Genomic DNA, 25,650 nt, shown 5'->3' on the forward strand with positions numbered 1-25,650 from the left:
GCCCTCTCCGTCTTCGACTTTCAGGTTTGTTCTCTCCAGAGACCTGCAGCCGCACGGCATACTTCTACTTGCTTTGGCGATCGTTTCGGAGGACCCTTACACTTGACATCCATTGAGAGACATGTGCCAATCGAGCGACCGGTAACACCAACGACCGACCGAACGGCACCCGATCACATCCAAGACCGTTTCTCGCCAGAACTTTGCGTATAAAAAAGTTGAATGCAACCGAACGTTTGCACGACACAGAAAATGGTCTCGCAAGATGCCGTGGCCGTCCCCGAGGCTTCGGGACGAGCCTTGACCATAGACAAGCCCAAGAGGCAGAAGAAGCCCCTGCCCCCGCCCGTGTACTACCCCTTCTGGTTCGGCGGCAGTGCCAGTGCTATGGCGGCCTGCGTCACACATCCTCTTGATCTCGGTGAGTCCTCTTCTTGCTCCCCCAAGCCAAGGCCTTCGGGCGGCCGCTGTTGCGAAAGGCCCAAGACACGCGCGCATGGGCTAACATACGACGTTGTTCCACCCCCAAACAGTCAAGGTACGCTTACAGTTGCGCTCCGGCGATGCGCCCAAGAACATGACCGGCACCATTGGCTATATAATACGTAATGAGAGCGTGCTCGGTCTCTACAGCGGCCTCTCGGCCTCGCTCCTGCGCCAGATCACCTACTCGACGGTGCGCTTCGGCGTGTACGAGGAACTGAAGCGGCGCTACGCGCCCCAGGACAAGAAGCCCTCGCTGCCGCTGCTCATCGGCCTCTCGACCTTCTCGGGCTTCCTGGGCGGCATCTCCGGCAACGCCGCGGACGTGACCAACGTCCGCATGCAGCAGGACCGGGCCCTGGCCCCGGAGCAGCGCCGCCACTACAAGCACGGCCTCGACGGCATGTTCCGCATGCTGCGCGACGAGGGGCCCAAGTCCTGGTTCCGCGGCGTCTGGCCCAACAGCGTGCGCGCCGCCCTCATGAACGCGAGCCAGCTCGCCAGCTACGACACCTTCAAGAGCCTCCTCATCCAGAACACCCCCATGGGCGACACCACCACCACGCACTTCGCCTCGAGTCTGCTGGCCGGCTTCGTCGCCACCACCGTCTGCTCCCCCGTCGACGTCGTCAAGAGCCGGGTCATGAGCGCCACGGGCAAGCAGGGGCTGGTCAGCCTGCTGTCCGAGATCTACGCCAAGGAGGGCGTGAGCTGGATGTTCAAGGGCTGGGTCCCGAGTTTCCTGCGGTTGGGACCGTAAGTTGCTGCCTCTTTCTTTTGCTCCACCCATCCGCCCCTTTTACTTTTCGCCCTGCATGGTACTAATTCGACTCCATAGGCAAACCATATGTACATTCCTGTTTCTAGAAGCACACCGCAAAGCCTACAGGCGGCTTATGGGAATCCCAGACCCTGCGTAGTCGTGCTCGCTGTTTTCCTGCATGCATTGTAGACTTAAAAGCAACTTCGATTAGACGGTTTTTATAGACGAGCGGAGGATATACCTGGGAGGCTGCTTTGCCCGTTGATTTACTCCTCTCCGCACGAGATAGATGACGGCGTTGATTGGTGGTTGGTTGTTTGATTTTGCATCATAGGCGTCAAGTTCAGGAATCACATCGAGCCGGTTCATGATCCGATATTTATTTTATTATATCCCGCTTGCTGCTCTAGACCAAGTTTCTTTTTCGGGGTCGACCTCCTATCATGCGCTCCACCACGCCATCCGTAGGAAAATCGCCATAGCAAGCAATCGAATAGGTCTGCATGCAACAGGTAGATTATGCTTCAGCTTGACAGCTTTGTGTCTCTTGGTTCTGTTGCATGCGCCCCACTCATAAGAGGCTTTTTTTGTCTTACCTCCAGGGACTTGTGAGCCCCTTGTCATGTTTTACACAGCAGCGGATCCAGCTGGACTGGTTGGACCCTTTGGCTGCTAACTCGATTTACTCCTGTCCAATGCATATAGTGTCTCTCCTTTGTCAACCGACTTCGATCACCAACCGTTCTGATCAGCACCGTATGAAGTCTGACCACCGTACGTAGTACCTCCACCCCAACCTTGATCGGGTGCGTTGCCATACGATGTTTGCCATCCTGCACCCCCGTCCATGTCGGCGTCGGGACTCCGAGGACCATCGTAAATGTCGTTCATGCCGTCATTGCCTGTCAGGCCATGGATCAGGGATGCCAGTTTTGTCTGTATCTCCTTGATGCCCGATTGTACGATGGCATCCGGATCGATACTGCCCACGCCCTCCACCTCATAGTAGAATCTTGCCGGCACAGCATCGTAGTCGAAGGGCTCACCCTCTTGTGCAGGCTCTTCCTCGTCGGCATACTTGCTCTTGGGCCTTTGCGTTTGTTAGTTGGGTCGGGGTGGGACGTTTAGAACCAAGAAAAAGAGTCGTGCACATACCATTCCTTCAGAGCATCTTTCTCGTACCAAAGATCCAAGTGATGCAACTTGTTGTGCGGGTCATACTCAAAGCCCACCGCAGAACAAGGCGACCATTTTGCGTGCTCCTTAGCAATGCCCTTCTTTGCCACGCACTGGATATTCAGTTCTTGCCCTTTGCGCAACTTGCAGATTAGAGGGCCCAGGCCATCGGGATCTGTGATGACGGGGTTGCCGACGTGGACGTTGGGTCGGTCTGCTCCCACCAGCAGATCGCGTGCGTAGACTTTCATGACTTCGTCGGACGTGCAGCTCGCGTGAAGCGTCAGGGTTATGCTGCATTTGCCGCAGGACTGGTCGCAGTCGCAGTCACGCGAGTACAGCATCTGATCAGCGCCGCGGGAGTCGAGAGGGATGAGACCGAGGCGGTGCGCAATGAACTCGTCGGCGAGGACAGAGGAATTGGCAGCAAAGTTGACTAGGTCGATAGCGACGGTGGCGACCTCGGCTTGGATAATGCGTCGTAGCGAGTTGGCGAAGGAGAGGTCGACGTTATTCAGCTCGAAATTCACATGGATAGAATCGGCCTGTAGACAATAGAGATGCTGGTAAGCTTCACTGCAAGTTGAAGCGCGATGCCTCTGTCATGCGATAACATACTTCAGAGATCTTGACCGATGGGCCCAAGGACTCATTGTCCATCATCATGGTGTCGTACTCCATGGTGGCGGTCGGGCGGCGCGACGCGCGTGGCGGTCTGATTTAGCAGTAGGAGACGCGGATGATATGTGATTGAAATGCTGTATTGAGGTGCTGTTCTATGAGGATAGTTGCAGGTTTGGTCGCTCGAATGTAGATGACCGTGGTATCGGAAAGGTGCTGAGGTCGAAGGCGACAGACAATGAAGGCAGGAATGGAATGCTGCCAGCTACTAAAATCGTCGAGGCTGAATAACAAGAAGTTCTGAATGCAAGTCGACCAGCCAGTACAGACTCGCGGTGGGCCCTCCAGCAGCTTAGCGCGTCGACTGCTGCAAGGCTGTCAGAATGGCGTGTGGCTTGGTCGGAGGCTGCTGTGGTTGTGGTGGTGGTGGTGGTTTGCGGCAGTTAGTCCAAGCGGATGGTGTTGCCGATCCCAACCCGATGTCGGAATTGAGACTCGGCCTTCGAGGTACTGCTAGGGTGACATGGTAGGTATGGATATAGACGAGATAGAATAGCATCGATGTTCCGCGAAGCCCACGATGATCGCACGTCGGTTTGGAGCGGAGATGGTTTGATAACATGAAGCGGCAATAAATTGTGGATTATCGCCCTATAAACCATCCGCCGCAGGCCTTCTGCCTTTTGGCGAGGTACCGGGATACCTCCAATGGCACAAGCTCTAGTGGACCGTCCCGACTGCCGCCGATCCAGCTTGTCCTGCCAAAAATTTCAGAAGCTGGAGTGATAGCTCATCATCAAGCTTGCAGTACCACCAACTTAACCTAAGTACTACCACCAGCCGGCCTCAACTTCCACCCCCACGACAACGTCGTCCTAAGCCTACTCACTTTTCCAAGACCCGAAAAGCCTCCACACCGCAGCAACCACCATGTTCAAGCAAGCAATTTCTACATCCACAAGAGCTCTGCGCTCCAGCTCGAGATTCTCCGCGCAAACGCCCATTTTCAGATCCCAGTTTGCCCCGGCGCCGCTAAGGGCTGTTACTCTGGCACCGAGGTCAAGATGGTATAGCGACCAAGCAGAGTCAGCGACAAAGAAAGAGGAAGAGCCATCTCAGTCTTCCGAGGCCAAAGAGGCCGAAGCACCATCGAGCGCTGAAGCCGAGCTCAAGAAGAAGTTAGAAGCTAAGGACAAGGAGGCTACCGAGTGGAAGGTAAGAGCGACATAACCCCACCCATCAAGTCGTGAGTGATTGACCAAAACGACTAATCTTTGCTCCAGGACAAATGCCTGCGCTCCGTCGCCGACTTCCGCAATCTTCAGGACCGAACAACAAGGGACATGAAGTCTGCACGAGACTTCGCCATTCAAAAGTTCGCGAAAGACCTCGTCGATAGCGTGGACAACCTGGACCGCGCCCTGACCATGGGCGAGGAGAAGCTCAAGGCCTTGAAGGAGGGCGAGGCCGTGAACGAGGATCTCCAGAGCTTCTACGAGGGCGTCAAGATGACCGACGGCATCATAATGTCGACCCTGGCGAAGCACGGCCTGGAGCGCTTTGACCCCGAGGGCGACAAGTTCAACCCCAACGAGCACGAGGCCACCTTCATGACGCCCATGCCCGACAAGGAGGACAACACCGTCTTCCACGTGCAGCAGAAGGGCTTCAAGCTCAACGGCCGCGTGTTACGAGCTGCCAAGGTTGGCGTGGTCAAGAACCAGTAATTGCGACGATAAACTGCGGATATCATCATATCATCATCATGTGCGAACAGCTCTGTACTATTATTACGATGGCCTGTTTGGCGGTTGGCGTTGGGTCACGTCGGTGTACAAAAAAATCTCCCTCTCATGACGGCCGGTGGCGGGGTGCCACCGCATTGCATTATAGCTTGGAAATAAGCAAGCGACCCAGGTATAGAGTCAAAAATACGGCTTATGTATATACACCACCAGGTTGTGGAACCTTATGAAGACCATGCGACGATCAATATAGCAACCTAATGTACCTGATATCTAAGTTGCTGGCTTCGGAACGTGAAGACTTGCGGTGTTCATTCTTCTGGGTATGATATCAGGATATCGTTCCCGGGCGGGCCATGAACAAATGGCAATCGTTACTCTCTTATGGACATATGTATGATGTATATATATGTCTAATGGAGTCGAAACCCCTGGGCCTGTCTACGTTGTGCACTTCTACATCTCACTATGACATTACTCCAACGTCGTCGTTGTCGTAGTAGTCTTCGCATGAGTATGAATATGCCAAGGATGTTTCTTCATATCTTGCAGTTTGTAGATCCCCAGAATCGTCTTCCAGGCACCGAGCCAGCCCAACTCCTCTTTCTTCCACACGCGCGGCTCGCTGCCATCAACACCACTTTGCTCCCCCGCTTGTCCCATTATGACCGGTTCTTCAGCCATGTACGTGACGGGCTCGCCGATTCTGATCGTTGCCGCCTCGGCCACGCCGGCCACGCCATAGTCGACGGTGACCGTTTCGCTGTAGGGGACCGCCTGCTCCAGATCGGGGGTCGCCGCGGCCCCTTGTTGCAGCAGCGGCTTCTTTTTCATCCTGCCCAGTAATCCGCCCGATGCTGCCGCTGCCGCCGCCGCCGCCGCCGCCTGGGCGTCATAGGTACTCTGCGCTTCTTCGATCCAGACCTCAACGCGGCGGATGGAGTCGGCGTAGATGATGGCCAGCGTCAGCAGGGTCAGAGGGACCGCCGTGGCCCAGAAGACGTAGAACATGTCGCCGGTGGGGCCGAACGTGTCGCCCATGGCGAGAATGCCTGATACGATGGTCATGGGCAGGAGGACACCACCGAGATACGCCACGCGGTCCAGGCTTCGCTTGTTCTCTTCTGCTTCGGGGCTCGTGGGTTCCTCCTTTGGCTTACTACCGACCACTTCTGCTGCTGGCTGTTCTGGGGCGGCGGCCGGCATCTGGATGACTGCCGCCGGGCTCAGCTGAGCAGCCAGTCGTACTTTGCGTTCCACTCTTTCCAGAAGTTCTCGCCAGTCTGGTCCCGTAAACTTCTGTCCTGGAATGGCTTTCTCTGCGTCTATGTTCCGCTCCAGTGACCGCTGAATATGCTGAAGGAAATTCATATATTTCCGCATGTCGCCTCCTAGCGTCAACGAGTCGAGTAGTTCCGCCCAGGAAGCATATACGCATTGCGCAAAACATGCCTTTAGCCCAGCCGCCCTCGGTATGTGGCCAGCACTTATGGGCGTTTCCCAAATGCGGGTCTTATTCAGGTATTCCCAGATTCTGTGTTCAAGGCTTGCTTCTTCCTCAGAACGTGTGGCGCCGTCCAAGTCCCAGCCGTGAGCGGAATTGTTGTTACAAGCACACGGCTTCGTCACGAAGCTCCCGTTTACACCCTTCCCGAGATGTGACGCATCTCGCCACAGGCAGCGGTCCAGGAATAGAACTACAGACGTTAGTATGGACGCATTTCCACACTGCCTACCACCAAACCACTTACCGTGTCTTTCTTCCTGACACGCCCGTAGCGTAGCACGGCAGATCGCTACTTGGCCATTCGACTGTGAGATAGAGTACCGTGGCGGATCATCCAACAAGTCCAAGGAAGGTGAACCTTTTGGCAAGCTTAAGTCGAGTGATGACATTTGGGTATCGCATCTTTTGTCCACCAGTTGTTCGGGGTACTCGTAACAAAGGACGTAATCATCTTTCCAAGGATTTCGGGATGGTCGCCTTCTGGACATAGAGTCAACTACGTCCGCTTCAACCCATGAAATATCCCTTAGTAACTCAATATAGTCCACAGGCAAGCCGTGGACTACCAGGAGGCGCGCGTTGCCATTGATGACGCTTTTGCGCATTTCCGCTTCCAAATGTTCAGGTCCTTGTATAATGCGACGCGAGGAGCCATCACCTCGTAAATCCATCAGGTATGCCCTGGAGCTCTCGGCTTGAGCTCTTTCGCTCATGGCATATTCAGACCCGTCGAGGCCTACGTTGACCTCAACGGACTGTACCTGTACCCCAGGGCTCTGCGAGCCAGAAGATGATGGAGACGCCATAGGTTACAGTACTTTTCGGGGTATGTGATGTGAATGTTCAACTAATATTCCAAGTAGAAAGTTCCGCCTCCAGAAACTGAGAAAGCTACACTGCCCTGTCATGCGTGTTTTTTTCGGTGGCAGCTCCTTGGCTGGCCTGGCATGTCGTCTGAAATTTCTACCGACTGGGCAACCAACTCGAGTAAGTCAAATTGAGGTTTCCACTTCCAACCAGATCGGAGCTCAGCTGAAGGGAAGCGACAGGCCAACGCATTCTGGCGAGCCGTCCCAGGCGGCTGGGTGAGGGATCAACAATAATCTTCCGCTTCAGGGCTTCTAGGCGCCATGAATGGATAGTTTGATCGCATAGCGCCATCTAGCGTGCGATGCTAATGCCCGTGAAATGACGATCGTGGCCCTCGGGTTGCTGCAGTAATGGAACCGATACGGGCGGGAAACTGTCTATGCATTGCTTCTCTACGGGGTAAGGTAGAATACAACTTATCGGCTCGACTTACAACAGATGTGCTCGGGAAACATGATATGGATAGATGCATCCTGTACATCTGATGCAGCTGGGTTAGGTGACTTCATTAAAATTTGGCCTAACTTAGTGTCAGCCACCCCTTCAAATTTAAGTTAGCACCCAGGCTGGTTATATATGCGCTTCGGTGTTGAATACATCCCTGGCCGGTTCTCTTTGACGTTTGGCAGAGGTGGGATTGCTACATATTAGTCCCGTCAAAGTACGGCAACACAACAACGCATTTGGTTTCACACTTGGCAATTGAACAGTTTACCTATTGTGGTGGCACATTCAGGCGGCAATATAAAAGCAGTAAAGAAGACGATTTTGCAAGGAGAAAAGGCAGGTTGCTGAATTCCCGGTCCGTATATAATAACCACCTTCGTCTCCGTACTATCCCTATCCTATAAGACTCGTGTATGCTACGAATACCTACAATGATGGAGCTTCGGTGCGGCTCAGACTGTCTTCGAATTACACGGCATTTATCCTGGTCTCTGGTAAGCTGGCCGACTACAGAGTGCAGCTTGGACTTGCAAGCACTGGCATTGACTGAGAGAGCCTGAAGAAATGTACTTATGCTTGTCCTGCGGATTTTGCAGTGTTCGTTGTGGGAAGGAGTACGTACAATGGCCAAACTTGAGGTGACTCGCTTGTCATCCGGCCATGTTGTGCTTGTGTAGCAATGTGAGGCATATCCGTTCGTGTCTTCCTTTTCTTGGTCAACTGGAATTATCTCGCTCAACTTTGGGTTTTTCCTAAAGGTTGTACATTGAGGCAAGTTGCTCGAATTACTTGCTGTTAATTTGCAGCGAGGCAGCTTTCGGGTTCAGAGAGCAATACCACTTTCTTGCACTCCACATTGTGCACCAAGAGTGCCGCCATGGTTCGTTGCTCAAACAGCCAGCTCTTGAAGAATGTGATCATTCTGGGCGTTGCTACACTTACCCTATACACGATCGTCCCTTGGAGAAGAACCAGTCAAACAACGACACCTACGACGCCGGCGTTTACATGGACCAACAATGGGCAACCTAACCGAGCAACGGAGACGGAGGCGGAGGCGGATGGTCCGAATGCATACTCTCTCCATCCGATTATGGACCTGATCAAAGAAGGCCACGAGAAGTTCGCAAGGCTTCAGGCAGCACGTTCTAACACCATCGAAGAAGCTGCAGGTCGTTACAGGGAGCGCCGAGGCCGCCACCCGCCTCCCGGGTTTGACGACTGGTTCAAGGCCGCGCAAAAGAGAGATGCTGTCATCGTCGAGGACTTTTTCGACCGCATATATCACGACATCAACCCCTTCTGGGCCCTCGATCAACCGGAGCTCCGCCGCCGCGCCCACTCGCAACCCGAGGTGATTCGAATCCGCAATGGCAAAGTCACCCTGGTCTCAGAAGACCCCGAGCGAGGTAACCAATGGATGCAGATTTGGGCTAAGCTGGTGAAGGAGATAGGGCACCTACCGGATCTCGACATGGCCATCAACGTTATGGATGAAACCCGAGTGTTAGTGCCTTGGGAGAAGATCGACGAATATGTGAAAAAGGAGCGAAGGACGCGGGATATATTCCCTGCATCAGAAGCGGTTTCGACTTATACCGGGTATGCTGACGTCGACACGCAAACGGAACCATATGACCCTCATTGGATCGGCGGCGAAGCACACAAATACTGGGATCATGTACGCGCCACATGCCCGCCTGACAGTGACTCCCGCAATATCCCGAGCCTGCCTTCGTTCAGCGGCCCAGTCAAGGACATCTACCCTACGGGACCTGTCGATGCGTATACATACAAGGGTTTCGTTCGAAACTTCACAGCCTCCCAGGATGCATGTTTGCAGCCTCATCTCCGCGGCCTACACGGAACATTCGTCGAGAGCGTCAGTATGTCGACTACCCGCGAGCTTCTACCAATCTTTGGAGGTTCCAAGTTGCCACAGAACAATGAGATACTAATCCCGGGTGCCGTGTATCTTGCTGACGATAAACGATATTCGGGTGGCAAGGGGATCGGTGGGTCGTGGGAAGGCAAGATGGAAGGGTTCATGTGGCGTGGGGTGGCCAGCGGCGGCCGCAACAAAGTAGACAACTGGTGGCACTTTCAACGCCATCGCTGGGCCCAGATGATGAACGGGACGACTCTGCAAAAAGTCATAGTCGCCGACGAAGCCGCGGCTCCCACGTTTACGCTTCTCCCGCCCAGCGTGTACAACATTAGTGCACGAAGAAACGGGTTCATGGGAAGCTGGCTAGCAATGCATGCCGACGTCGGGGTCATAGACCTCATGTGTTGTCCCGGAGAAGTAGACAGCAGGAAGAAACGTGTGCACACCTGCAGCTACTCGAGCCCCTTCCTGGACGTGGTCAAGGAGAAGCCGATGAGGGAGCAGTACGCCTACAAGTACCTGCCCGACATCGACGGGAACTCGTTCAGCGGCCGCTGGCGCGGCTTTCTGCGGAGCACGAGCTGCCCCCTGAAGGCGACGGTCTACACCGAATGGCACGACGACCGGCTGGTCCCGTGGGTGCACTTCGTGCCCTTCGACAACACCTTCATGGAAATCTACGCGATCATGGAGTTCTTCCTAGAGGGCCACGACGCGCAGGGCAGACGGATAGCGGAGGAGGGCAGCAGATGGGCGAGCCAAGCCTTGCGGAAAGACGATATGTTGCTATACGTGTGGCGGTTGCTTCTGGAGTACGCAAGAGTCGTCGATCCCCAGAGGAATAGGCTAGCATTCGTCGGGGATTTGGTTCAAGAAAAGACATAGACCCGGTCGACATAGTCGTTGGTAGACTGACGAGCAACGACCTCGGATGCAATTCATATATATGGCTATGTATGCAAGCGCTCTGTATTTCGGACAAGGAAAATCGCAACACGATAAATTAGTAAGTAAAATGTATGGTATGGTTGTAGTAGCAAAGGCGGGATGAAGATTGTTGTACCGCTTAGAATCCGGTCGAACTTAGACGTACGGGATTCGGGATCCAACCGAAAGCCGGCTTCAGGACGGTCAGGTCGAAAACACCTAAAACAGCAATTGCCGAGACGGCGCAACAACGCCGTTTGCTCGCTCAAGGGGAAGCTGCAGGCCAGATGTAAATGGTATTGGATTTGCATGTAAGCAGGATGTAATAAAGTGGGACCACAGGCAACCACCATCGCTTGCTAAGGCTGCTTGTGCTCCTTCTCCTCGAGATTCGCCTTTTCATATTGTTAACATGTTCCCAGTTTGAGGTGAGGTTCTCAATAGAAGCAAGTCTCCCATCTCGCTGTCAAACTTCTTCGATTGTCTGCTCAGTTGTTCATCCGTTTCCCTTCCTTGGGCTTCTCGTTCTGTTGTTTCTCGGTTCTCGAGGTCGCCACCTAACGTCTTTACTTCACCGACCGCCACCGACGGATGCTCAGCTAGTGGGTGCCAGATCTTATTCACTTCCCATAGCACTGGTGGCCTTCTGCTTGCCAACGGTGCCTACAAGCCAGACCGCCAGTCAGTGCTATTGCTCGACAGTAAGGTGCAGACAAAATCGAGTAATAACATCAGCCGGTCCTTGACTGGCATATGCGATGGGACAAGACAACAGCTGTGTCTGGATACAATAATTCAAGATCTTCCCTTCTTAAGTGGGCAGCATATAAATAGGAGGTTCACCTGAACGCTACTCGATAAATCTCGCTACAACTGTATTCGAAGCAGCCAGCACAACCTATACAGTCGCAATGAACGACATATACTGTGCCCTTTGCGGTGTTCAGGTCGAGGTTCACGATGGTGACACCGCTGACGATAGCGAACTACGCTGGAATGCTGCTGTCCGGGCGATCCGAGCACGAGCATACGTCCATGAGCCCTATGCTACAGGCGTTGGCTATCTTAATGGCCACCGGCAGATCTGCGCTGATGCGGATGAGAGCACGTCCTGCAAGGATCCTGCAGCACAGCTGGTCGTCAACGATCTTCATAATACAGGGTTCCAGCAGTACTGGTGTTATGCGGTTCATGACTTCTGCTGGAAACTTTTGAGCCATACCGTCGACCCAGAGGGATCATTCCCATCAAAGACTATTGTTCGTCACCTGTTCGCTATTTTATACAATACCCCTGCCACTCTTTCAGGGGGGTTACTGCCAGGGCACGACTATGGGGGCGCATTGAAATTCCGCTCCAATGATACATGGGCACAGGACCCTGTCTCGACGATTTTTGGCTCCGATCTATTTTACATATTGCAGGATCCGGACGATGAGTTCGACTTTGAGGCGGAAAACATGATAGACTCGCTGCCCAGCACCTCATCTATGGGCATCGAGGGTACGGAAGGTGGAGAAACAGATATGTTCAGTCGACTTCCGAGCGAGATCATAATGTTGATCCTTTCGAGCCTGCCTTCAAGGACTGTCTGCAACCTACGACTTGCTTCCAAACATGTCGCCGCATACACAGCACCATCCCTTCTATCACAGAGGTTTTGGGCATCACGGTTCAACGATGACGCAGAGATGGCCTTTGCTTTCGCCCTGAGGGACGACCATCTGCCACCAGAACCCATAAATTGGCGTCAACTGTATCAGAAAGCCCAAAGCATGCTCAAAAGCTTTCAGACGCACCCCGGTTTCATGAATCGACGGCGTATATGGAAAGTCTTGTGGCACATCACCCCAGCCTTGACTTTGCGCCTCCAGAATATGGACGCAGTCGCTAGATCGCCATATCTAGGAAGACCGCCTCGTATACCTGAAGAATTCTCCTCCTTGGGTAGCGTGTCTTCGAATGTAACCCTAGAGTTTGCGCAGTCCACGACTCCCCCATTGGCCGCAGGGTCTCGCCTATTTGAGAAGCAGTATATTGGTCTCCCCAGATCAGCTCAAAGCCAGATACTCAAGTTGGGAGTTTCATTCGTACCACTAGCGAACAAAAACTACATCTGTGGCCTACGAGTGCTCGCGATAAGAGAATCCGAAGAGTTTTTTGAATACTCGAGAACTGGTTTCATCAACCCCTTGAACGAACAAACATTGGCACTGGACTCTCTGGAAGATGTGGACGCTATTTCGTTTCACGTAACGATCTCCGGGATTATTGGGCTTTGTTTCCAGACGCGGACCACGGAGTCTCCTAAGTCTTACATCGTAGGTCAATTCGATGACTGTACTGATGTGGATAGCGGGTTTTCCGAACTGAAGGTTGGCAAAAAGCTTCACGATATTGGTCTCGTGGTTGGGCTTGATGCTTGCAAGATCGTTTCTTTGGAGCTGTTTGGATCGCAGCCGGCCACAGAATCACTCTCATTGACAGAGAATACCAGTTTTGTTCAGGTATGGACCCCGGCCTCGCCAGAATGTCGAGTTGAGTGGAAGCACGATTACCCTGCCACTCAACAAAGTTTCAACCTATGTACTGCCATGGACTTTGGTGGCCAGGATGGTCGACTACTGAATCTGTTGACGCAAGTCAACGTCTACATGGGCATGTTTCCTCAAGTTTTCCTTGGCATGTACTTCACCTACGCTGATGGAAGTAAGAAAACATTTGGTCGCAAGTTCTATACGATGCGAAATGGTACGAAATACCATTGTATCGTGCAGTCATTCTCCCTTGCTGGACAGAGAGGCGAGAGGATCTGTCAGGTGGACACTGCATACTCGCCGTCTCATGATACCATCCAACGACTTTCTTTCTCAACTACTGCGAACAGGTCGATTGCGTTTGGTCTACATGGAGAAAATCTACCACAGGGTACACTTTTCCACACTAACCGGAAGGCTCCCGCCGGCAAAGTCTTCACCTCCTTTTTCAGTTTGCATAGCTCACCTTCGGGTCATTTTCGCGATTTTTCTGTCCTTGACATTCCTGCGGGCCAGGCGCTTAACGATTCGTCTACAGGCGACATATCACCTTGCAAGAACCCATGGGATGCCATTATAACCTCGATGCTTTACTCTGCGAAGGAGCTTCTGGCTCACAATGGAGGATTTGCATTCACATCCGTGGGTCTATCAGGCCTCCGCAGGATCCGGGTTTCTGTCGGAGATGTTGATTTTTCGCGTGAATCGCACCATATATCGGGGCTCAGGCTGGAATATGAGAGCTCGGCTTTACCAGTTGTGGTCGGGCAATGGATCTCGGAGCACAGGTCGCTGGAGATCAGCGGGGACGAGCGCGTTGTAGAAATTGTAACCTTTCACCATGCCGCCAATCGCTTCAACCGAGTCAAGTTCGGCCCCTTAAGTGGAATTTGGATCACCACCTCGAAGGGAGCGACCATGAAAGTCATGCGTCGGCCGGCCGAAGGAGACGTCCGCCTCTGCTTTAGGGAAACCCCTTACGAGAGACTTGATGCCATATCATGGGGCTGCAACTATCAGTGGGATCATGTCCGAGTGATGTCTCGTCATCACGACGACGTGGCTCATCGGGAACTCCTTTTCGGTCCTTTGAATCGACAAGTACCCGAGTGGGCTGTGCGTGAGCAGGTTTTCCTGCAGGAGAAAACCATCGAGGGCGGTAGCGATTCGCTGGAGGCTATCCAAATGACCTTCAAGTGGATGACTAGCGAGCCCGCGGCTTTGTCGTTCACTTTCCGTTCCGGTCGAATATTATCCCTCGGGACCCCTGGGGAGAAACCTATAACCGAGACCCTGAACGAGGGCGAGCAGCTGTCGCGAATGGCCATTGGTATTCTACGGAACAACCGGGTCGCGTCTATCCAGGTAAGTCGAGGCATGCTACCATACGCGCCTGTTTATTCACCCTAACCCATATGATACCCCTCTAGTTCAAGACGGACCAGGAGAGAACTTTGATGTTCACCTACCCGAGCAGCCACCGCCTCAAGGTCCAGCGCTGGGAGGTGCATATCCTACAACACGGCATCGACAGTGATGGTACAGACCATGAAGAGCTCGAGGTCGTCCACAAGATGCCCGACACAGCGAGCCGCGCGGTTGGATTCTGGGCTATCCCGAGAAGACTCGATAGAACACTCCAGTTCCCCTCTTTTGGGCCTATATTTGAACAGCTCACTGATAATCTGACCATACGGGAGTCGTAAGAATGGAAGATTGGCCAGATAAACACGTGGGATTTGGTGATACCGCCGTAACAGGGGGCACGGGATTTATGACAATATTTCACGTAGGTGTTATTTTCATTCTAATGCAGACAATTGAGTGTATGGATGGGCCTACAATGGGAATCCTATTGTGTCTATAAACCTACGTCAGCCCAGGAGAAGACAGAAAGTCCCCAGTCTAAAAGGATCGTGGTGTGGCAATATATCACTGTTCTGCGTAGGCCCAGTCATCTACAACGCGTTGTTGACAACAGCGTGCGCATTATCCTCCCTGGATAAATGACGAAGATGCAGAGATGGAACGCATGTCATCGAATAGATTTCATATCTGGTATTTTAACTTCATTTTGTTCTACGGCGCCCCTTTTTCCATGGACTTCTATATATCTATGCAACGATTTCCTCCTTGCAGAAGATGCCGTACTTCTATATCGAGCAAAAGTCAGTCTATGTAATAACACCATTCGGGGATATTTACTTACCTCCTTGAGCTCCTTGATCAAGGGATCGTTGATCTTGCTGTTCATGGGAGCGAGAACACCCTTTTCGGAGAGGGTTCCGTTCAGGACTTGCTGAACGGCAACTGCGCAAGGAACGCCGACTACAAACAATCAGTTAACTTCCAAGTAGTGCTCAAATGAACACGGATGCTTACCGAGCTTGGCCATGGCCGAGTAGCCGCTGGGGTCGGTGCTGCCGTATTCGACAAGAGTCGAGGTTCTGGTCTGTTTGGTTCCATCCTTCAACTCAACCTCGAACTTGTGTTGCAGACTACGTAGCATTAGAATGCATCATGTGCGTTGGAACCGGTTCACTTACATGACAATGTCACGCTCTCCCTCGCCATACTGCATCTTCTTCTCAAGGGTGGCACAGAGGGTATCCAGCGGGTTTCCTCTTGGGATGGTCTTCGAAATCAGTGTTAGTGAAAAGCGCCAGCAATTTACTTCTCGTAGTAACTTGAATTTGGAGAAAACCGAAACGCCGGGCACAAAACTCACCTTCTCGTCAGAGAAGAGACCAAGCCATCGAAGGCCACCCAGGATGTGGTCGCGTTGCTGGTTGTCCTTGAAGTTTGTCTTGGAGGAAATGGTGTCGATGAGGGTCTTCTCGTCCGAAGAAGAGGCACCGACAATAGTCTTGGTGGCCTCCTTCCAAGCGGTAGACTCCTTGCAGCAGCTTTGCTCCTCATCCTTCAGGAAACCAATGTCGACAAGGACCTTGACGAACTCGGGGAAACCTGTGTATCTCAGAGTACCCCCTATAATCGTGTCAATTTTGAATTAAAGAATGGTTTAGTCGACTCACCTGACAATAGTCTGGGCCTCGGGGATGTTGTAGCGCTCCTTGTAAGGAGTAGAGTCTCTGTTGGGGTACGCAACAGTAGCGAATCCTTCAAGCGGTGTTAGTCGTCACTGCTATAAACAAAAGGGCACAAGTTCATGGCCTCGCCCAGATCATGCGACAGATGCTGCTTACCAGGGTAGATGTGGTATGGCTTGGCAGTGGCCATCAGGTCTTTGGCATTGCGCTGTTAGTACTGCTATCCAAGATAGAGGCTAATACTCCAGGATTATCTTACCAGGACCAGCCACATTGGCCACCTTTCCATCTTGGTAGAAGCTAGCAGGGTTTCTCAAGGCCAGCAGGACACCACGAGGCGACCTAAAATCATCTGTGTTAGCATGTATTGCATTAAAGTCTCTCGGTCCTGAACACGTGAGAGACGAGTGGGATCGTTCCGAGCCATTGGCAAAGAATCGTGTTCCTGGGAAGGTATAGGGGCAATCTTACCAGGAGAACTTGTAACCCAGAGGGTTTCCAGAGCTTTCCGGCGACGGAAGGCCACCACAGTAAGAAAGGAACGACAGGATCTTTCCGCCCTCCTGGTGGACCTCGTCGATGGTCTTGACGGCATCTGAAGGGAGGGTCAGTACTGCGGCATGTTGCTGGCACTCGGGACCATGGAAATGCTCTTACACAAGTGATCAATACCGGGGTCTGTTTCATAGTGGAGCTAGTCAGTATTCGAGAACAAAAGTAGTTCTGTGGCGAGGAGGAGAGCAAAAGACATACCCAGGCCAATCTCGTTCATGACAGTGATACCGGCATCCTTGCACTGCTGGTCGAGCTCCATCATGGCGGGGGAGACGTAGCTGGTGGTGACGACGTGCTTCTTCTGGCGGATGGCCGACTTGATGACGGTGGCGTGGAAGGTGTAGGGGATCAAGCTGATGACGAGGTCATGCTTGCCAACCTCGGCATCGAGGGCGCTGTCGTCGGTGACATCGAGCGAGATGGGAGTGGCAGTCTTGACGCCGGCCGAGAGAGCCTTGGCGGACTCCAGGGTTCGGCAAGCTGTGTTGTGCGGTGGTCAACGACGTGTTGCTGGATCTATATGTGCACTGCATCGGATAGCAGGAGGGAGGGAGAGTCGTACCAACAGTCACAGCAACACCTTGCTCGGAGAGGATATCGAGGGTCGGGCGGGTGACGAAGCCGGCGCCGAGCATCAACACCCTACACGATAGCACAGAGAAAACACCCGGTCAGTATTTCCCTCGGTATGTTTTTGTTTGGGGGATGCAGGCGCTGCCACTCACTTTTGGGGAGCCATCTTGGGTAGTTCGACTATGCGGTCTTTTCTCAATGGCTGGGAAAAGGGAATGGCGATCAGGGTCTTGGTAGCTTGTCAGTTGAGATTCTTGAAGCTGGCCCACGATCAAAAGTCTACAGAAAGTCGAGGTGGGGGTGGGGCCACGTCCGATGACGGCACTGCTACTACATTATCTACACACAATCGTCCCGCCCGTCCCTGCGATTCCAATCCCTACCTACCTAACCATTACATACGTCAATACCTGGAATTCGCTGCACTCGTTTGCTTGCTGGAGGAAGAATTTTCTTCATGCGGCAGCTGGCATGTCTCCTCCACCTATGCAAACCAGGCAGCGAACAAGAGACCGGCTTCGTTGGAAGCGACGTGACTCAGTAACCCCTTCCTGCCCGGCCCACCAAGCAAGCCAGTTGCGTAACAGATTACAAGTAACAACTGAACTTTTGCTGATGTCTCCGATCACAGCAAATATGCAACCCAAATCAATCAGCTATTATAGTTGCAATTGATTGATTTTCCTTGGCTCGGGGGAGATCTATATCATTCCTGACAACCCCGACTCTTATCGAAGCTATGACTTTCTACACCTTTTCATTGTTCAGCAACGGCGCCCGTGAACTCACCAAAGCCGGGGCTCCTCGATGGAGCTCACAGGAGCGATCCGTGATTGTGCATCAACATCGAGAAAGAACATAGCACTGCGATGAGAACGAAAGCTGTGCAGTTGCTGCGATGACACCCGTGAAAATAAGTACAAGCAGAAGCGAAATATAACACGAGCGACCCCTATTGTCATGGCCTCCCAGGTAGCAAGAGATAGGGGTAACTCGTATCATTTTCATCACGCCCATACAACCAATACCCTTGGTAAGCTAGCCCAGCTCCGATATTAAAAAACAATGTCAACCCCGACGACATTTCGAGGTCGATTAACACGGGCACCCCGACTTGACCATCTTCGTAACGTAACAGTGCTCGGCTCGAACCCAAGCAGCTTTGAAGTCCAAGCTCCAATCAATCCTGTATTCTCCTTCTTTCTTTCTTTCTTTCTTCCTCCTTATCGCGACAAAGCGTTATAAGAGGGCGGATGTCCGAATCCTTCCAAATGGCTATGATGATGACCCGCCACAGACCCCCAACCACGACAAAAGAATTAAAGAAGCAGGAGAAGAAGAAGGAGCACCATGCACAAAGGACACAACAGCAGCACATATGAGCACCCGCACGATGATATACAACCTCTTTGTCCCCCGGGGTCATTAAAGGGTGTGTGTAACCTCTACCCCTTGCTCTGTCCTCCTCCCTATCTTGCATTGCTCGTCTTCTTGTTGTTGCTGCTGTTGGATTTCACGGGAACCCACGGCGGCTCCAGGGACACACCACCACCTTCCCGCCCTTCCCAGCCAGAAGATGTACTTTGGCAGGCTGCTCTGCGGGCTTCTATTTTTCACTGCCAAGCTCCACGTGCGGCCTCTGCAGAAGCTAGTAGCTCTAAAGCTGGCCGCGCTGGTGTTTTTTGTCTCGACCGGCGGGCCGGCCATCAGACTGCCTCCCAGAGACACGACAAGGGGAGGGGATTACAAGCGTACAAGTACAGTGGAAGCAATACGACCACGACGATATTCTTGGTATCCAGCCTGATGATAGTGTACTGGTCGTGTTGTGAGGCAGCAGCAAGATGGGAAAGTGGAAAGTGGCCAAGGGTAGAAAGAGATTGCCCATGTAGGCCAGTGCAATCAAATCGAGTAAAATACTCTCTATGTGCTTTCGCAGGTGTATAGCAAATCAGTATCGTGCATTGTGCCTAGGAAATCCCCTCTCGATCGGCGGGAAGACACTGATCCCTCGCGGCTGGGCGAGACACGCATGAACATGTCATTACCACAGCCGCCGGAGATATTGCTCATGTGAATTGGATTTTCTTTTTATTCTCGATATCTGCGACTTTCTATAGAGCCGGTAAGTTGGCCCAAATTGAGATCCTAATCAACAGTAATGCGACGCCAAAAACTCCATATACTTCCACAACGCCACAATATGTTACTTGATGCTGGGATGCTCTGCCATGACCGTCCATTTTATCGTCGGAATCGACCCCCGCCAGGCCTGGGCCTGGCCTTGAGAATGAGTGATAAGAATGACATCGTTGTCTGAACATTGGCTTCGCGGCGTAGGCTAGCCCTGGTTTAGTAATAATAACAAGATATAGCCGCTCTAGCTATATCACAGGCATCCGCCCGATACAGTCGATCGATACCGTCTTTTGATAACAGCAACGAGCAGTCTTTCGCTTTTGGAATAACATGAAAATGCGACAACGCTGCAGAGGGACGACAACAGCGCCTGGGACGCGTCTCCTTCTGGGAAATGCCGGCATGTAAAGCAAAACCAGCTGCGACTCAAGATTAACGCCTTGTTGACGATGAACCTTGGTTATCGTAGTGATCGTCGCCTTCATGATGTAACGTAACACTGTTAAATTCCTCAAAGGGATCCACGATATCCGCCCCGGGGGTCGCCAATCCGCTGTCAAGAGGCACGCCCTTGAGGTTCCTGGCACCGCTGATGTCGACACTTTCGCTTTCCTTGACGTTTCTGAAGTTGACGGTGTCTATGTCTTTACTCGTGTGGGGTACAATCGGAGGCTTCATATGACGGATCAAGGCCCACTGGGTGGTTCGGAAGAAAGGATGGACCTTGATATCCGAAGCACCAGCGCGGGCTCCGAGTCGTCGAGTTTCGTCTTTGATGAGAAGTTTGCGAATTAAAGATTTGCACAAGCTAATTCAGTCAGTATTGGTTGCCCCTATAGCGATACGCGACATCTGAGACTTACTTGGAGATTTGCGGCGCCCCAGAGTGTTCTGGGAAGGGAATGTCTTCTCGCAGAATGTTCGCAAATGTAGCATTGCGGTTCTTTCCCTTGAAAGGCGTCGTCCCGTAGAGCATCTCGTAGATCAAGATGCCTAAAGTCCACCAATCAACGGCACTCGTGTGCCCACTGCCCTTGATAACTTCGGGCGCAATGTATTCCTCGGTGCCGACGAAAGAATTGGTCCGGAAATCGGCGATGCAGGACTTGGTGTCTATCGTAGGCAACGAGGATGTACTCGCGCCATTCTTGCCCATGATCATGGTCGGTTTGCCGCCGGGGCCAGACTGCTTCGACAAGTCGAAGTCTGACAGCATGATGTGCCCTGATTGGTGAAGCAGAATGTTCTCGGGCTTCAAGTCTCGGTAGATGAAGCCCATGAGATGCAAATACTCAAGGGCGGCTGTGACCTCGGCGGCATAGAATCGCGCATCATCTTCCGGAATGCATTTGCCGGGGCGTGTTTGGAGCGCTCTGAAGAACTCTCCTCCGCTGCAGTATTCCATACAGAGGTAAAGATGATCTTCGGACTGGAATGAATGATACAAAGTAACGATAAAAGGATGATTACTCGTCGCGAGGATTTCCTGCTCGGCGAGAGCCCTCTTAATCTTGTTGCGCTTGATCATCTCCTTTTTGCTTAGAACTATTTCACAGTCAGAACACGATCCAAGCAATGGCGCACTTCAAAGTGATGATGTGTTTCTTTACCTTTCATGGCATATAACCTGGAGCTCTTCTTCTCCCTCACGAGGTATACTTTACCAACATCTCCCTTTCCAATCAGCTTGATCTTGTCGAAGCTGGCTGGCCCAACTTCGACGGTGCGGACCTTGATGGAATTTGAGCTGTATGTCCTGCGGAAAGCCAAGGGACTTCGGCCGGGGGCGGTAGGGCGCCCAGCGCGTCGCCATCGGGCACGGAAAGGCTTGCGGTATCGGAAGCGGCGTGCTTCTCCACGAAGCCCAAGGTGGACGAGTCGGGATGCTGCATTAGAGGCTCTTTGCCCAACTCTGCCGTGGCGGGTCTCTCGTTGCTACCTTTGCCCCCTTGGAGGAGAAGAGGCCGTGGGCGTTGGGAGCACTGGCTACGCGGCGGAGTTTCCGCGCCAGCTCTTCCTTGGTAGCGTTCGTGGGTTGAGGTTTCGCAGGACCGGCAGGACCACTGATTTTCAAAGTGGGCGTATCAGGCGGGCTCGGCGGCACAGAGCCGTTGTGGTGTCGGAGGCCGGGATGGCCTTGGAGGGCGTAATACGGATTCGCATGGGCCGTCGGGCTCATGGCCTCGTCGAGGGGGTTGCCCTCGCTGGCGGTTGTGGTTGACCTGAGGCGACCAACGGTGGAGAAGAACTTTGTATTGCGAAACACATTGGACTTGCTCTCGTTGCTCTTCAGGGACCCTTCGAGACCCTTCTCCTTCTCGGAACCGTGGTTGGACTTGAGGTCGATACGGAAGAAGTTCTTGATCTTCTGGTTGAGGTTGCCATTCGGCGACTTCAATGAAGGCATCTTATTGTTGTTGGGATTGGGGTCAGTGTCGTTGGGGTCGCTGGAGTCGTTGAAGTGATGGGACTGGGTTAATCGGTGTAGATCATGCGACGAATGCCATGATGCCAGTCTCTGTCTGATACGGAAAGTGCTGCCCCGACGAGATTGTGATTGATGATGATCCGGAGGAAAACGTGCAGGCTCTGGCTGCAATTGTGTAGGCGATGGGGGACTGGAGTTGGCGGCTGTCGATGTAGCAGTGGACCCCATGGTCGATCAAGTCAAGTGCCTCTGCCCAGTAGGTACTGGAGTGTGGCAGAGAGAGGCCAAGGGTGGAGGGAGGAAGCAGACACTCTAGTCCAGTCGGTCAGTCGGTGATAGGCCCAGGCCTGGTAAGGTCGATCCACTTTGTCGGGACGGATTAGTTTGGAGGAGTGCCAGTGGGAGTGCCAGTGGGCTGTGTTCGTTCGCTCCCAGTTCGCTCGAGGGCAATTCGGGGTCGGGTTCGGTCAGTGTGGTGTTCAGTTCTGTTCTGTTCAGGCTGTGTGTGATGCTGGTGTGTCTTCTCCTGTCCAGTCCATTGAGCCCGTTGCGTCGCCTTGCTTGTTTTCTGTCCTGTGCTGTGCTGGACTGGTGCCCGTGCTTGGTAATCCAATAAAGGTGTTCCTTGTCGATCGTCCCTGGCGGTCCTCAGGAGGGGGGCTTTTTGATTGACGGGGCACTGTTGAACCATGAACTTGCACTAAAAGTACATCCAGTCGTATGGGTTGGGAGTGGATGGGCAAGTCATCAGATCTGGAAGGGAAATCCGGACGGGAGCGAAGAATCCAGGGCTGCCAATCTACAGTAGCGATGGATGATTGATTCCGATGGGAGAAAAGCTGGGCCAAGTTGCAACCTTCTGTTCTTCAGTCAAGGAACCGACCTGTTTATTGACTTTCCATTTGACTTTCTCGAAGCAATTGAATGGAACAGAGGGGGAGGCTGTTTATCGAGGCGCGGCTCAGTCGGGGGAGGGGCTCTCGCTGTCTCTGTCTCTCTGTCTCTCCCTCCCTCTGCAGGGCATATTTTGAGAGTCCCCAGCCTCAGCACTGCGAATGCATTGACCAAATTGATTGATTGATGGGAACATTCAAATGTATGTATCCCTAAGTTGCAGGTACGTATTCCGCGTGTACCTCCCCCAAGCCCCAAGGGCCCCAAAGCGCCTTTGAGGGGGGCTTACAGTTGATTGAACGCCTAGATCTATCTAAAAGCTGCACTACAGGCCTTTGACGAGAAAGACAGGCGAAAGCCAAGCAGAGACGGCCGGGCCAGGCCCAGCTCGCAAGAAAGCCACAGTCATGTGTAAAGTGCGTACATGCAGCGAGATGAGAGGACAAAGTTTGGGATCGAGGTAATAGCAGATCAATGCTTGGGGGTGTCTTTTGAGATGCCGTGAATACGTCGTCCAATACCCAACACCTCAGTATACCTACCTACCTACCTACCTAGGAAGTGGGTGTGAACAAGCAGGTTTCGGGGACATCGGGACTGTGTTGCATTAAGCATTTACAACCCCATTGATATCGTCCAGCGCAATGGGTTGATACAAGGTAGTCAGAACAAGTGCCAGATCTGGCGACTTTCCTTGTTACTTACCAAGCTGCAGAAGTCACATATCGTATATACCACCGAACGTACAAGCAGGCACCATATATCGATTGACCCGTTCAATGTTCTGTTGCTCTGGCGGAATATAACGAATGACACCAAGGATCATAAGGATCATATACACTTTGATCATTGAAGCGTATTTGCTATTTGTTTCCGTGTATACCCAAGCATGAATCGATTCGGTAATGCTCCCTCGGGCATTGGCATCCACAATCTGGTGACTTGTCACCCGCATCATCCGGTCCGTTGTTTCGAGAGCCGCATGGAAATGAACTGGCAACTGTCGTGCACGAGGGCGGCGTCCGACGAGGGAACAACACGATATGAACTGAACTGCTGTGACGGAGGCCCTTTGGGCTTTCTCATTCGTTGCTGACCGGCCTACATACCTCTGTTGCTCCTCTACCAATCAGTACTTGTGATACCATGCCAAGCAGAGCGAATGCCCCATTTGCTCAACCGTTGACATCCTGGTACTGATTCTGTACGTGGGGATACCTGACATCACATCTGGCCCTCCTCACGCTGCTTTTCGTGAATGGCATCCTTTGTCGGCCCGTATACGCGCCGCCCCTCTAGACCCTCCCCAGTCCCCAAATCCCGTGTTGAACACCTGCCAATTTTGTTTGCAAGAGTCACGATCAAGTGCACCTACCACATCACCAGATCTGACATGACAAGATGCCCCTTCTACACACGTGTATACGTACCGATACCTATTTTTACTTTCTAGCCAAGTACATGTAGGTAATTGAGCATGAAACCAGTAGCCATTATTAGGAGCCCGCCGCGTAAGTCTTAGGGGGGCTTGGTGGTGACACACACAAGCCTCTGTCAGAGCAAGCCTGCACGTCAGAGCGACATGGCCTGCCGAATGGAGCCAAGCCCGTTGCCTTCTGGGGGCCCGCTCCAGGGTTTCCCTACCTTCTATCCTGGCGCATGGCACCATCATATTCGCGCCTTCGCGACAGGTCTCAATGGCGCGCAGGGCTCTCGGTGGATATCGCCTCTGTCTTTCCGACGTTCGCCCTTCGAAGTAAGATGAAATGGAATTGTGAGGCTGGCGACGTCGTCCGTCTAAATGAGAGCTCTCGAAGCATCGGCATTTCGCCTAGTTGCAAACGTAGCTGCGTAGATGGCATTCTTGGGGAAACTCTCTAGGTACCTAAATGTCTGACTACTTACTTACCTTCCTACCAGAGGTAGGTTTGAGTTGCGCATTATTTGCGAATGGAAGCTACATAGAGTTTCTCTGTCTTCAGTGGCCACGCAGCATGAAAGTCTGTTGTGAGACGGCTTCTCAACACACTCACCACTTGGGCATCTCAATATGCGAAGTTGGTTTGGTTCCTGGCAGCGATTTTGGTGTTTCGTTATCTTCAGCTGGATGGGCCAGGTAGAAGTTTCTCTTCTGGTGCCGTCGCAGGATTCACTCACACCTCAGCGACACACCATTGGTATTGCAGTGACCGGTAGCGTCCTATCGTCTTGACAAGATGAACGAGGCGGCAGTGACGTGTTAGGAAAGCATTGTCGCGGCAATTTAGGGCGTGCGTGTTATACAGGGATTCTGCGTTTCCGATATAGTCAAAATCAAGTGCCCTGATGCCGGCATTTCAGCCTCAGGGCTGGACTGGTACAATGCATCTCGGACGGAACCGTCGAGGTTCAATATCAAACCCCACGATCATACATACACATGAACCCTTTTGACTCGTCAGTCAACATCCTCCTTCTGCTCTCGTCTTGTCATTCGTTACATGTGTGTGTATGTGCTTGAATGCAAGCTCACTGCTACCTACCTGTGGAGATTTGCTACCAAACTGCATCCTAATCATCGCAACGTGGGGATAAACCACGTCAAATCAGATGAAACCCAGACATAGCTGCGACTACCACTACATACCCACGAGCGATATCCCGTGCTCCTAGTACGGATCTCGGCCGCTGCAAGCTGATTCCTCGTCCGTATGCAACCCAACCGAACTAGAGTATGCTCAAAAATAGAATTCCGTGCGAGGCGTAAGGCACGGGAGCCTCAAAGCTTGACATGGTATGACATAGTAAGTATGCATCCCTAATGCCGGCAGATACGGGAATAAAGTTGTCGACAGCCCGGCCCCCAGTGAGCACGACGAACTCGAAAGATAGACACGCATCATTATAACAGTTCTGTGGGGGCAGGTTCATGGGAATTAAGTCCATATGTGCCCGTTCAGAATGGCTCGCGAGTATATGCTGTGCTGGAGTGATCGTAAGTCGTAGGCGCCCAGGCTAGCTACGAGGAGAGGAATCGAGTTCTCCAGATCTTGATACAAATCCCATAT

At 52.6% G+C, this 25,650-nt stretch overlaps 8 protein-coding genes across 8 annotated transcripts; 4 read left to right on the forward strand and 4 right to left on the reverse strand.

Moving 5' to 3' along the window:
* Window positions 1–252: 252 nt before the first annotated feature.
* Window positions 253–1,243, forward strand: PG997_001257 (uncharacterized protein; the record flags this gene model as incomplete). The annotated part of the gene is made up of 2 exons (XM_066805572.1): window positions 253–421; window positions 534–1,243. The coding sequence occupies 2 exons, from the start codon at window positions 253–255 to the stop codon at window positions 1,241–1,243; spliced, it is 879 nt and encodes a 292-aa protein (XP_066675345.1).
* A 735-nt stretch (window positions 1,244–1,978) lies between these two features.
* Window positions 1,979–3,103, reverse strand: PG997_001258 (DNA-directed RNA polymerase II subunit RPB3; the record flags this gene model as incomplete). The annotated part of the gene is made up of 3 exons (XM_066805573.1): window positions 1,979–2,336; window positions 2,402–2,967; window positions 3,041–3,103. The coding sequence occupies 3 exons, from the start codon at window positions 3,101–3,103 to the stop codon at window positions 1,979–1,981; spliced, it is 987 nt and encodes a 328-aa protein (XP_066675346.1).
* An 870-nt stretch (window positions 3,104–3,973) lies between these two features.
* PG997_001259 (GrpE protein-like protein) lies at window positions 3,974–4,770 on the forward strand (the record flags this gene model as incomplete). Its single annotated transcript, XM_066805574.1, has 2 exons — window positions 3,974–4,258; window positions 4,327–4,770. The coding sequence occupies 2 exons, from the start codon at window positions 3,974–3,976 to the stop codon at window positions 4,768–4,770; spliced, it is 729 nt and encodes a 242-aa protein (XP_066675347.1).
* Window positions 4,771–5,262: 492 nt separating this feature from the next.
* Window positions 5,263–7,101, reverse strand: PG997_001260 (uncharacterized protein; the record flags this gene model as incomplete). Its single annotated transcript, XM_066805575.1, has 2 exons — window positions 5,263–6,485; window positions 6,540–7,101. 2 exons carry the CDS (start codon window positions 7,099–7,101, stop codon window positions 5,263–5,265), a joined length of 1,785 nt encoding a protein of 594 aa, XP_066675348.1.
* A 1,604-nt stretch (window positions 7,102–8,705) lies between these two features.
* Window positions 8,706–10,385, forward strand: PG997_001261 (Lipopolysaccharide-modifying protein; the record flags this gene model as incomplete). Its single annotated transcript, XM_066805576.1, has 1 exon — window positions 8,706–10,385. One exon carries the CDS (start codon window positions 8,706–8,708, stop codon window positions 10,383–10,385), a length of 1,680 nt encoding a protein of 559 aa, XP_066675349.1.
* Window positions 10,386–11,338: 953 nt separating this feature from the next.
* On the forward strand, window positions 11,339–14,670 carry PG997_001262 (f-box domain containing protein; the record flags this gene model as incomplete). The annotated part of the gene is made up of 2 exons (XM_066805577.1): window positions 11,339–14,329; window positions 14,401–14,670. The coding sequence occupies 2 exons, from the start codon at window positions 11,339–11,341 to the stop codon at window positions 14,668–14,670; spliced, it is 3,261 nt and encodes a 1,086-aa protein (XP_066675350.1).
* Window positions 14,671–15,078: 408 nt separating this feature from the next.
* PG997_001263 (Saccharopine dehydrogenase) lies at window positions 15,079–17,308 on the reverse strand (the record flags this gene model as incomplete). Its single annotated transcript, XM_066805578.1, has 13 exons — window positions 15,079–15,117; window positions 15,174–15,292; window positions 15,347–15,462; window positions 15,511–15,599; window positions 15,693–15,939; window positions 16,000–16,084; window positions 16,171–16,209; window positions 16,274–16,356; window positions 16,486–16,609; window positions 16,672–16,692; window positions 16,768–17,049; window positions 17,132–17,211; window positions 17,295–17,308. 13 exons carry the CDS (start codon window positions 17,306–17,308, stop codon window positions 15,079–15,081), a joined length of 1,338 nt encoding a protein of 445 aa, XP_066675351.1.
* Window positions 17,309–19,713: 2,405 nt separating this feature from the next.
* Window positions 19,714–21,937, reverse strand: PG997_001264 (serine kinase ppk14; the record flags this gene model as incomplete). The annotated part of the gene is made up of 5 exons (XM_066805579.1): window positions 19,714–20,089; window positions 20,145–20,826; window positions 20,892–21,012; window positions 21,057–21,167; window positions 21,221–21,937. The coding sequence occupies 5 exons, from the start codon at window positions 21,935–21,937 to the stop codon at window positions 19,714–19,716; spliced, it is 2,007 nt and encodes a 668-aa protein (XP_066675352.1).
* Between the last annotated feature and the right edge of the window lie 3,713 nt (window positions 21,938–25,650).

This window comes from Apiospora hydei (assembly GCF_038363865.1).
Source record: "Apiospora hydei strain CBS 114990 chromosome Unknown utg000002l_segment0_segment0, whole genome shotgun sequence".
NCBI lineage: Eukaryota > Fungi > Ascomycota > Sordariomycetes > Amphisphaeriales > Apiosporaceae > Apiospora > Apiospora hydei.